At 32.7% G+C, this 12,894-nt stretch overlaps 2 protein-coding genes across 2 annotated transcripts; one reads left to right on the top strand and one right to left on the bottom strand.

The window, feature by feature from the left end:
- Positions 1–474: 474 nt before the first annotated feature.
- Positions 475–1,892, bottom strand: LOC131045650 (peroxidase P7). The gene is made up of 4 exons (XM_059217893.1): positions 1,611–1,892; positions 1,311–1,502; positions 1,055–1,220; positions 475–959 (listed from the first exon to the last, which is right to left on the bottom strand). The coding sequence occupies exons 1-4, from the start codon at positions 1,836–1,838 to the stop codon at positions 571–573; spliced, it is 975 nt and encodes a 324-aa protein (XP_059073876.1). The 5' UTR covers positions 1,839–1,892; the 3' UTR covers positions 475–570.
- A 4,918-nt stretch (positions 1,893–6,810) lies between these two features.
- LOC131874488 (peroxidase P7-like) lies at positions 6,811–8,288 on the top strand. Its single transcript, XM_059217892.1, has 4 exons — positions 6,811–7,082; positions 7,191–7,382; positions 7,474–7,639; positions 7,735–8,288. Exons 1-4 carry the CDS (start codon positions 6,855–6,857, stop codon positions 8,121–8,123), a joined length of 975 nt encoding a protein of 324 aa, XP_059073875.1. The 5' UTR covers positions 6,811–6,854; the 3' UTR covers positions 8,124–8,288.
- Positions 8,289–12,894: the final 4,606 nt, after the last annotated feature.

Raw genomic sequence — 12,894 nt, 5'->3', positions numbered from 1 at the left:
GAATCATTTAGAGAAGTGAATCACTTGAACAAGATGAGGTGGAAGGAGGTTAGGGTGTAGGTATTCCATTTTCTAAGTATAGGATGACTTTTTTGGTTCTTTGAAAAGAGCTATGAAATTAAATTGTTTTTTAATTCGTTGCCGATATCTTGGCCTAGCATAAAAACACTATATTTCGATCAGTCATGGACGTTTTCGCATAAAATACACCGAACCAGAAAGGAAGCGATTAATGACACTGGCATTTCAGTTAATTATTGGTAGCAATCTGTCAAGGATAGACACGTCATTAAAGGCATGGAAATTTGCAGGAGTATATATATAAAAGAAAGATGTAAATGCCGGATTATTAAAAGGGCGTCGCATGTGATGGGAGAATAAATCTTTGTCCCATAATGAAAAATCTTTTATTTAAGTTTTAAATTAAAGCACGCATATGAGATAGCTCCGATATTCACAATTCGAAAATACAACTTGGAGCAGAACAATTTGTCCGGTTCTCATATTAAAATGTTTTTTTTCAATTCAAAGCCGCAGTACAAATGCAGATGACGTGAGAAGCATTAAACATCAATTGATTCTTCTGCAGTTCTTTCGAATCTCTCCTTGCGTTCCAGTAAGAGGCTTGATGTTTCCCATCCTCACCATTGCAGCGACAAAATCTGTGAAAAAGTCTTGTTGATTGGTGCTGTATGTTGTCACCTGAGCATCAGCAGATCCTCCATTAAATAATTCCTGGTCGGAGTGGAAAAGACCTTTCTGAGATCTCAAATTTTTGTAATAGTTATTGTCGAAACCATTAGCTGTCGTTGAGTCCAAGGGTGCGAGGTTACTATCACCAGCACCGTTGAAGGGGCAATTTTTCTGCATAGAAGCTGCAAATGCCTTGTCTATGTTCGATTCATTGTAGATCCGACTTCTAAAGAACTGACAACGGGATTGACCAATGGTATGAGCTCCTACAGGTAGACATTAATCTAAAATAAGATTCTTCAATTAACCAATCAGTAGGGCTTCCTTCTGAACGAAAATAGACTCTAGTAGAGTAGGTTACCTGAAAGAGCGATCATATCCTTTGCAGACAGTCCTTGTGCTCGGAATGCTGAGATGAGAGAAGTAAGGCTCGAAGTGGGGCCCGGAAGGTTGCTGTTTGCACCACTCAGACTAGCAGTCCTCGAATCTCGCCTTCCAAGCATTACAGTCCAGCTCGGACCTCCCAACTAGGAATTATGAAGACAAATTTACTATGTCAATATGAGTTATATAAGTAAATAGGTAACGATTTGTAGGCAAAAGTGGCGAATAATTACTTGGACAACAGAGTCGCGAGTGGCTACTGCCAAAATATCAGCACAGGATACAACTCCATTGCAAACCTTCTCAATTTGGGTTTTGATATTATCTATCACCTCGAATCCCCTGGCCGAATTAACATTGGCTCCAGCACTCTTCTCTCCTGTGAAAGTCGTAGTGTCGTCTAAGAGAATAGATCCATCGCAACCCTGCAAATCCCATCAAATACCAAAATGAACACCATATTAATATAATTGTAATGCACAGGATAAGTAGTATGAAGAATGGGAGAAATAAAAGCTAAAAGAATGTATTACATTAACAAAACAGTCGTGAAAGTGAAGGCGAAGAAGAGAAGCTCCCATTCTGGCTTCTTGGGCCAGCGCTTGCTTTATTGCGGCATTCACTATAGGCAATGCCTGCGGACAGGTCTTGTTGTAAAAGTTTGGAGTAAGCTGAGCATACACCCCGCTGCAGCACAAGATTGAGGCTATTAAGGATAGCGATACCCAAGTCTTCATTACTGTCCAAGTTGTGCAGGCCATGGCTGCTTTCAATGTCGAATGAACACTTCACTACCTGATTGCAATAGTGATGGATTTTGATGTGTAGTGTGGAGCATGATTGCCTGATTATATAGTGTGGTTAAATGGATATTTGGGTGCTCGTGAGCTTTTGAACTGTCAACATAAGTTGGCTTACGCGTCTTCATCACGTGCGAAAAACGATGAATCAGCACACAGCAGAGGCGACTTTGACGACGACTACAACAGATACTACTAATCTTTGCAAAAGAGGAGAAATATTTTGGCTCCTTGTATTAGCTGGCTTCCATCTTCCCCTACGGTTATTTCTACGAAAGAGAAGCTCCGAGTGCTCATCCGCAGATTACAGCTGTCAGTCGGATTATTGTGGAGTTGATATTTGGGATTTAATGTACAATTGCTATTATTTATTCCACCGCTAATTATTTATTCCACCGCTAATCCTTAAATTTCAATATTTCCCTTTCTTTGTGGTCAAATAATTGGATTATCCCATGCTCCTCCATGTGGGAAATAAATAAAATGCAAACCCATTTTAGCCAGTTTTCCGTTTCGTTTTAGGTTCACTTTGGTTTTTTTTTGGTTTAGGGATTTAATTTGATTTCAATTTTCATCATTTTATATTAGTTTAAGTGTGGTTTTAATTTCACAATTAAAATTTTGAATGAGATTTAGTTAATTTTTTAATATTTTTTCAGAATGTTAAATAAAATGACAAATATTAATATCTATTAATAGTTACGTTTTATATTGTATCATTATTATAAGATGATAGCATCAACATCTCATATTAAACAACTTTATGGTTGCTTAAAGTGTTTTCAAACTTGTTAAAAATTTTGAAGATCAAAGAGTTTTCTTTTGTGATGGGTTAAGAGGTAGATATGGCATCACATCAAGAATGACAAATAATTTTGATGATTATTAAGACTAACATGTCCAAATATTATAAGTAACATAATTTTAATGAAAATTTTTCATATGATTGAATTTATGGTATCTTACATTAGTGCACGTTGAATTGATCTTCTAGCTATGATTTTTTTACTAGCTAATATTCGCCGATTGGCTATTTTTTAAATGTTGGAAATTAAAATTTAGCTAATAATTCAAGTTTTAAGGTGACCTAAATCGTCACATTTTTACAAAAAATTATTTTAGTCTTATTTAAATCACCAAAGAATTTATTTTATTAAAATTTTGAACTCAAAGATTCGCCAAAATATCTGATACATGATTGGATTAGATTCGTGAAAAATTTATAATTTAAGGTAAAAAATTAAATTAATTCACCAATAATACATCATAAATATTAGTTACTTTAGGGATTTATCAACAATATTTAGTTGCCACCATTGATTCAAAATATAATCTAATGACCATCATTGCACTCCATGAGTTAAATTGTATCTACAAGTTGTAATTCTCATGGGGGTTGAGTTGCTTTTCAATTGTTGACCTTAATGGAAATCAATGCTAAAAAAAAAAATTGCACCCCATGAGTATTACAAATTTTAAGTACATTTTATCTGACAAAATATAAAGAGGGCTATTTGATTAATTTAAATAAATTAGTTTCTAACCTTCAACTCATTAATTATTTCCACCTTAGACCTCTACTTTTCTATAAGAATTTATTTTTTAAAATGAAATTATTTGCAATAGTAATTAATGCATACTCATAATATTTTCTAAGATTCACAAAGATTTTCTATCAAAAAAATATTATGTAAAAAAATTCGCCATTAAAATTAATATTTAAAAAAAAAAAAGATTCACCAAGATTTAATATCTTTTTTTTTTTTTTGGCAGGGGGGGTTTCTTAAAGTTATCATTGTCTTCTAGTATCTTACATATTTAAAGATACTTATAGGTGAATAGTAATCATTAGAAAAAAATGATTGTGACCATTGAGACTAGGACATTAAGTGTTGTACACCTTGCAAGTCTCAATTCGGTGAAATGTGTTTTCTGGCTCTTCCCCCAAGCAATATCTCTTTCTGGTCGATCGGTAAACACATATTGTCCATTAGGGGCTTTGCCAGATAGATTGATTCGACCAGGGTGGGTGGGGGCCAGAAAGAGGCTTCTCGAGTAACCTTTGTTGTGCCCCAACCCTCTTTGGAACTTTTCCAAAATGCGTGCGCCAGAGTTTGTGAGTTGGTTTCAGCATTACTTATGGATTAATTTATCCATGTCTATAGAAATAATTTAATATTCATATCATATTATAATTGTTGATTATGCCTAGGAAAGGTCACTTCACTTTGATTGAATCTTGAGATTCCACTCTACAATGGACATTTAAATTATTTAAATCTTAATTTGCATTAATCTTAGTTGGCAAAAAGAGTGCTTATTGATTAGAACTAAAGTATATAATGAAAAATTAAATTCAAAAATATAAATACTAAGAAATAATAAACCTAGCATTAAAAGACATTTTTAACATTTGGACCATATTTCAATCTTGTCTAAATAATACTACACAAGGAAAATAAAACTAGAAAAATAAAGGATATGGAATGCTACAAAATAATTTAGAAAACTCAAATAATCTATAATTTTTTTAATATGTAAGAGCCAATAGTGAGATCTAATACCCCAAGATGACTTGCAACACCAAAAATAGCCTTCCATAATAGATTAGAGAAAGATAATATATTTATTGATTATGAATGCACAATAATGTACATTGATCAATAAATGATAGTTGATAGTAAATCCCATATATTTATTACATAATGTATATGAGACCTTTCTTATATAGGCAAGCTTGCAAGATGCAATTCGACAAGACAGTGATAAGTGTCTTGATCTTATGGCATAGCATTAGATGCATGAGTGGGAATACTAATCAAAAAAACTAAATCATCATTAGGAGAATAATATTAAAAATTATATATTCAAGGTGAATGATCAACCATCCAAATACCAATAATATTGCTACTTGCCAAGTTTTCCATAAAAATAGAATCAGGTGTGAGCTTGACTATTTTTCCCACTCTGGTATGTGTAACATGGTAGACAAAAAGGAGGTTGGTTGACAAGGATGAGACACAAAGTACATCATTTAATTTTCCATCTCCTATGTCAATATATAATATTTCCTACAAGTGCAAATATATGTTTTTTTACCCATCAAAATGTGTGTAAAGTACAAGGCTCAAATAAAGAGAATATACCTTATATTTAAGCAATATGATGAGAGTCTCCAAAATCAATAAGTCATCTCTTTTACTCAAGACTTGTAGAATCAAGAAATAATTTACCTAAATCATCTTATTGGATCTATTGGCTAATCGTGTTAATGTCGAGGGTATGAATGATGGTTGTATAAAAGAAGAGGAAGAACTAGAAGACTTTGAAGGAAATGAAATATTATGCTTCTAAAGGAGGTGCTTTAAATCTTCTTACTCTTCTAAATGAAATGCTATAACATTGGTTGCAAAGCTCATTGAGATTATAGTGTTGGCTGTGGATATCATTACTAAAGTTGTCAAATATTTGATTAGTTGGATTTGAATGTGTGAATTTTTAGCATTACCAACATTTCGGATCAAACTCCATGATCCATCATTAGGGTGGACACAATTTTCTATCACCTTGATGATGGATCACAAAGTTTGATCCGAAATGTTGGTAATACTAAAAATTCAGAAAGTCAAATCCAGAAATTATTTAGCAACATTGATGTGGACTGTGGAAATCTCATGCTTCAAATATTTGATTGCAAAGATCATTATTGAAATTTATTGCAGAGATCATTACTGAAATTGATCACAGAGATCGTTGATATCTATGAAGGTTTTGATCATAAGGATATTTTGAAACACTTCACTTTATTTATTGATATCTATGAAAGCTTTTATCGTGAATATCTTATGAAATGCTTCACATTTTTTGTTGATATCTATGATGGTTTTGATCACAAAGATCTTTGGAAACACTTCACTTTCTTTATTAATAACCTTGAAGGTTTTAATGGCATAGATCTTATAAAATGTTTCAACATCTTTTAATGATTCCAAGGAAGGTTTTGATTGCAAAGATCTTTGGAAGTACTTCACCTCCCTTATGGATATTACCATGAAGGACATCATATTATGAATACTAATAGACAAAAATAATCAAGCGAGTTTGAAACAAGGATAAAACTATATATATTTTGAAAGTAAATTATAGCATAAAGTATTCTTCATTTGTACATGAGTTGTGAACAAACCTATTTGTTATAGGTGGCTACATCATCTAGTTAAGTTATGAGATAAAATAAAGTTTATGGGTTGTCAATAGACATATCTAATAGAAGAGACACATTTCCACATAGATACACTTGTTTAAAGATCTATGGATCCATTTATTTGAAATAATAAAATAGAAAACTTCAAAGCTATTGCTCTCCCATTTTCAATATTTAAATCCTTAATTAAAATCTATTGCTCTTCAATTTTTAATATTTTATTTGTCACACGTGGAATTGAGTATTTTATTTATGTCACAAGTGGAAAAGCATGTGATAATCCAAATGTTTGACCATGACGCGAGGAAGAAAGCGAAATGTTGACATTTAAGGATTAGCGGTGGAATAAATAAAATCAATGATACACCAAAACACAAAAACAAATCCGACTAACAGCTGTAATCTGCGGATGAGCTCCGATAGCTTCTCTTTCGAAGAAGTAACGCCAATGAGAAACGCACGTAGGCGGAGATGGAAGCCAGCTAATACAAGGAACCAAATATTTCTATTATATTTCTCCTCTTTTGCAAACAAATACATGTTGTAGTCCTTGTCATACTCGCCTCTGCTCTGTGCCGATCATCGTTTTCACATGTCATGAAGACGCGTACGCCAACTTATGTTGACATTTGAAAAGCCCACCTAGTGTGAATGCCACACTGTATAGCTATCGCCACTCACTTATATAACCAGGCAATCTTGCTCCCTACTACCCATCCAAATCTCCACATCACTTTTGCGATCAATCGTTCATTCAAATATTGAAAGGAGCCATGGGCTGCTCGACGAGGACAGTTAAGAAGAGTTGGGTATCGCTATCCTTAGTAGCTTCAATCTTGTGCTGGAGCGCGGTGTCTGCTCAGCTTACTCCAAACTTTTACAACAAGACGTGTCCGCAGGCATTGCCTATTGTGAAAGCAGCAATAACGCAAGCACTGTCCCAAGAAGCCAGGATGGGAGCTTCTCTTCTCCGCCTTCACTTTCACGACTGTTTTGTTAACTTAATACCTTCTTTCAACTCTTATTTCCCCATTTATTTTTACCACTTCTCTTGTATGCTGCGATTATATTAACATCGGGTTTGTTTTTTGTTCGATTGGGGCTTTCAGGGTTGCGATGGATCTATTCTCTTGGACGACACTACGACTTTCAGAGGAGAGAAGAGCGCTGGAGCCAATGCCAATTCGGCAAGGGGATTCGAGGTGATAGACAATATAAAGACCCAAATTGAGAAGGTTTGCAGTGGAGTTGTATCCTGTGCTGATATTTTGGCTCTGGCCACTCGGGACTCCGTTGTCGAAGTAATTAATCGCCACTTTTGCCTACAAATCGTTCACTAATTAACTTACATAACTCATATTGACATTTTAACTTTGTCTTTGTAAATACTAGTTGGGAGGTCCAAGCTGGAATGTAACGCTTGGAAGGCGAGATTCGAGGACTGCTAGTCTGAGTGGTGCAAACACCAACCTTCCAGGCCCCACTTCGAGCCTTACTTCTCTCATCTCAGCATTCCAAGCGCAAGGACTGTCTGCGAAAGATATGATCGCTCTTTCAGGTAACCTACTTTACTACCGTCTATTTTCGTTCAGAAGGAAGCCGTACTGATTGGTTAAGTGAAGAATCTTATTTTAGATTAATGTCTACCTGTAGGAGCTCATACCATCGGTCAATCCCGTTGCCAGTTCTTTAGAAGTCGGATCTACAATGAATCCAACATAGACAAGGCATTTGCAGCTTCTTTGCAGAAAAATTGTCCGTTCAACGGTGCTGGTGACAGTAACCTCGCACCCTTAGACTCCACGACAGCTAATGGTTTCGACAATAACTATTACAAAAATTTGAGATCTCAGAAAGGCGTTTTCCACTCCGATCAGGAATTATTTAATGGAGGATCTGCTGATGCTCAGGTGACAACATACAGCACCGATCAACAAGCCTTTTTCACAGATTTTGCCGCTTCAATGGTGAGGATGGGAAACATCAAGCCTCTTACTGGAACTCAAGGAGAGATTCGAAAGAACTGCAGAAGAATTAATTGATGTTTAATGCTTATCACATCATCTGTATTCGTACTGAAAAGGACATTTCATCATATTTAATCATATTTAGTGAATGCGACAAATTGTCATCCTCCAGGTTGTATTTTCGAAGTGGAAATATTGGAGCTATTTCATATCCGTGTTTATATGAATTATTTTTTATTTTGTGAGAAAGACTCTTTCTATTGATCTAAATAATTCCGCATTTGCATGTTTGTCTATTGTATTCTTCTGGATTAAAAATGATTTTATCAGTAGCATGTATATTTAAAAGTTCTATTGAAAGAATTATTGGTGATTGTGATCCCTTGTCATATGCTGTGCCCTTGTGATCTAAATAATTCTGCATTTGCATGGTGTATGTTCGGATCTAAAAATGATCTTATCACTAGCATATATATTTAAAAGATCCATTGAAAACAACTATTGGTGATTGTGAACCCTCATCATATGTGGCACCGCTGTGATCCAAATAATCCCACATTTGCATGTTCGTACATTAGATTGCCCTAGTCTAAAAATGATCTTATCACTAGCATATATATTTAAAACATCCGTTGAAAATAACTATTAGTGATTGTGGCCCCTTGTCAATGGTTATTTCATAATGTATACTTCTTTCAAATGAGAATGGCTTTTTAAGATTCTAACATTTAATGAGTAAGTTAAATGTTATTTGAACAATCAATAGTTTTCAATGACAATTTTATATCTTTTGAATTATAAATATAGTTCATTGAATATTATTTGACCTTATGCACTATTAAAAAATAAAAAATAAATAATTATCAATTTTAGCTGATAAAAAAATTGTCAACATATATTTAAACACTACTACAAAAGAAGGTAATTCTTTTCTGAGGAAACTTTGGCAAAAGTGGCACCAGCTAAGGATTCACCATCATTTTACTTCAATAAATAGAGAAGTAGGTAGAGTACAAGCCAAAACTAGAAATACATCAACAAAAGTGGTAGGGTAAGTAACTACAAACCACATGGTCATTCTAGGCCCAATATATGTCTTCTAGCAATCAAAACAAAGGAATCTGTAATGTGCTAGAGGCTTTGTTACCAAAAACGTAACAGGGTGATGATATTTCGTGTTTCAACAATCGAAATGGGTTTTCCATTGTCGATGACCATTTTGTACCTGTCCTAAACATTTCCAAGGCATTGTCAAGCCATTGTGGAAGCATTCAAAATAGTTGCACTTACACTTTCAGTATTATTTATAAACTTTTAGACTTTTCTTACCTACCAATTGATTCATTAGAAATAAATGGACTTAAAGTATTAGTTTTTTATTTATTAAATTTTGGATTAAAGATTTTTTCTATTAGTCATCCTTATTTTAAAGAGATGTTCAATTAATTTTACAATTAATTTTTAATTATTAACTTTTAATGATTAAATCTTTTTTCACTTACAAATGCTTTAAAAAGTAGTTTTGCCCTTTTAAGAAATGAAATTATTTAAGTATGTTTTTCAACTTGTGAGATAAAATATATGTGTTGCATGAATTTTTATTTATGTGATGTGCTTTGTGTGTTTCTTATGCTCAACCTTTCAATATCTCATTTCTCATCACAATGTTATGGTTGTGGTTTCTATTTCCTGTTTCTAGTAACAAGGGCTAGAGGAGAAGAAAGAAACACCGAGTAATTAACCACAATATTATGCAATTTTCTCAAACAACTACTTCTATCAAAGTGTATCCTTTCCTTTAAGTTAAGACCATTATTGAAGAATAACCATATGCCAAGTAAAAAGGGTCAACCAAAATGATTTCAAAAAATCATGAATCCATACCCAAGCCTCTTGAGCTCTAGCAAATAAAAAGAAAAGGTCCTCAAATGATTCCATATGTCTCCAAAATGGATAAGGAGGAGTAGTAATAAACATATGAGAAAGATGGCTACTTGAAAGGAGGTACTGATATAAAATGCACCAAGTAAATTAAGATAATTTATGCATCGCATCTACATACAAAATGCACTAGAATTTATATCTTCCAAGTCACACCAAAGGACTAAAGTGGTGTCTAAAGATTAGGTTGATTCACCATAATATGATTGGGAGATATTCATTGATATACATTAAAAAGTTTGCATCTATGAAGAGGGACGTTTAGGTGATATTTACAATCCTTCAACCAAGGTTTAATAGGCTTAACCCCCACTTAGTAAAGAATTTGCATGATATGGGGAAAATAAAAAATATGCTTATCTATGATGAACTAGTGAATCAAATTAGGTAACACCCATGTACCTCTCAAGTATAGAAGATTAGTGCATGCATCTAATAATTTCTTTTGTCTTGGGAAGAAAGAATTAAAGATTACCAAATAGATAGCTACATTATAGATATTTAATATAAAATTTCATTATCTACCCACTAATTCTAGGCCCTGATATATTAACAATCTTTTTAAGTGATATTAAAGGTTCCCTATATAATGATGATATACTAAATATTAAGAATACCAAAACCAAGTCTCTTTAAGACTAGCAAACTTATTGGCAATTTAGAGCTAAGACAATACAAAACTATAATTTTTTAAACTTCATTCCTTTCTAAGGGTTTGATGATCCATTTCACACAAAAGGGACTTGTTTATGAAGTGAAAATAGTTTCAAATTTCTCAAGAATATTAAGTAACAAAATTGTAGGCTTCCTTATAGAAACCATGGTTTTCTTCACTATTAGCCTAATGAAAGTTATTAAGGAGCATTCCAAGCCTATACTAAATGAATTAAATGCATGTAAAGGAAGAAGTAGTACATTCACATATTTTTTTATTAATATATGCTGGTTTTTGGTAGGGCTCAAACTTTGGTACAAGTCAAACTACAAAGCTATGGATGAACTACATGGAGATAACACCCAACAAAATTTATTATAAAATAAAAAAGTTAGCAATCTCTAAGAACAAAAAAATCACAAGAATTTGAAAGTATGGAAGAAAGGAGGAGAAAGATAAATAGAATAGAAAACATAGAGAAATCTCAATACTTTTGCCAACCATTGAATACAAAGTGGTAGACATTAAAAAATAATGGAACCCAAAAATTAAAATTAATTAAGAAGTCATAATTGGTGAAAGAAGCTATATAGGTGGTAGATGCATTATAAGAATATAAAAAAATGTTCTTCTCACAAACTTTATATGTAAAATCTATCAAAGAGATATTATTGAATGATTTGTTGCAATGTTTGACATGTCTTGCATCAAGAGCTTTTGTACCACTACGGACCCCATACATTATCATATATTTTCTAGTGTTCTATGTATTTACATAAGCGTCCTTAGCAATTAGGCTACACTACCATTTTGATTTTGCTTGTATTCCCAACCCATGTGCTTATATGTATTTTTTCATTTAATTGTTGTTTCTATTAGTTTTCTCCATTCATTCACTTTATTGATTCTTTTCATAGGGTATATCAATGTCTCATTGTGTAGTTGTTTCAATCATTATCTATTTTATAATTAACTTGACATTTTAAATTTTACATCAAAGTTTATATTATATTTTTTATATTTTGTTTGTTTTGAATTTTATATTCCTTTTTCCTTAAAATAATTATCAATTATAAAAATTAATTTGTAAACATAATACTATCTTTTATATTTGGCATTCAATACTGAATTATATATTTTGCATTATATATTATATTTTATACTTTTTAAATTTTACATTAGTATTACTTTTATTATTTTAAAATTTAACTCTACATTTTAAATTGAACACTTCATTTTATTTTATATTAAATTCTATATTTTAAGTTCAAATTTAAATTTTATGTTTCATAGAATTAATGGATAAGGAAAAAATATATATTAAATAATATTAAATTATTTTTAAAAATAAAATTTTTATATTATAATATTTTTATATAAGTTGATGAAAAATTGATATTATATTTTTTTTTTAGTAAACATCTGAAACTAGAGGATATATATTAGATAATAAAAGATTAATACAGGGTTTTTAAACAAAACCAAAACATAAGAAAGGAGGATTTTTTAAATGAAGTGCATGGGTGCAAGGGCTTTAGGGGAGGCCGAAGGTGGGGAGGATGATGTAGACAGAGATGATGGTAATGCGGTGAAGGATTGGGTGTCAATGTGGAATGCTATTTTTTCTCCCCAGTCTGTCCCACCTCTATGTGGTTTGGTGTGTTTGCAGAGCAGATGGGGGGCAGTTGGGATTTTTCTTGTTGTGCGTTGAGGGAGTGGTGTGTGCTGCGGTGGGTGAGATTTTGCCGATGATGTATTTCCTGAAGATCTAGTGATTCCACTTTGTGATCCTCTCATTGGGTCATGGTTGCAACTCTCCTCTGCATTTGCCCTTTCTTTTGGTGCATCTATTGTTGGCACTACAATAAGTTTGTTGGTATGAGGATATTAAGAAGGTTGTTGGAGATTGATGATATAATTGATAACGGATAATTACTGTCTTAATAATATTATTTTGTCATTGATGTCAAGCAATTGATTTTCTGATCCAGTATGATGTTGCCATATCTTAAAGAGTATGTTTTGATGAGTATAAAGATGACAGTAAGTGACACAGAAAGAATGTGAAAATGAAGGGGAGTAATAAGTTATTCAATGCGAAACTATTACCGAGTTAGACAGTGATGAGATTATGTTATTTTGATTGTTTTGATATCCTATATACGTGTATTTGAAGACTAAATAAGAAGGAGAAAAGATTTCATGCAACAAAATGAGTAAAGGTTTGATACTGTTCTATTTTACCAAGCA

The sequence above is a fragment of the Cryptomeria japonica genome, chromosome 3, assembly GCF_030272615.1.
Source record: "Cryptomeria japonica chromosome 3, Sugi_1.0, whole genome shotgun sequence".
Taxonomy (NCBI): domain Eukaryota; kingdom Viridiplantae; phylum Streptophyta; class Pinopsida; order Cupressales; family Cupressaceae; genus Cryptomeria; species Cryptomeria japonica.
The sequence above is the reverse complement of the archived record's forward strand: the minus strand, read 5'-3'. Positions and strand labels throughout refer to the sequence as shown.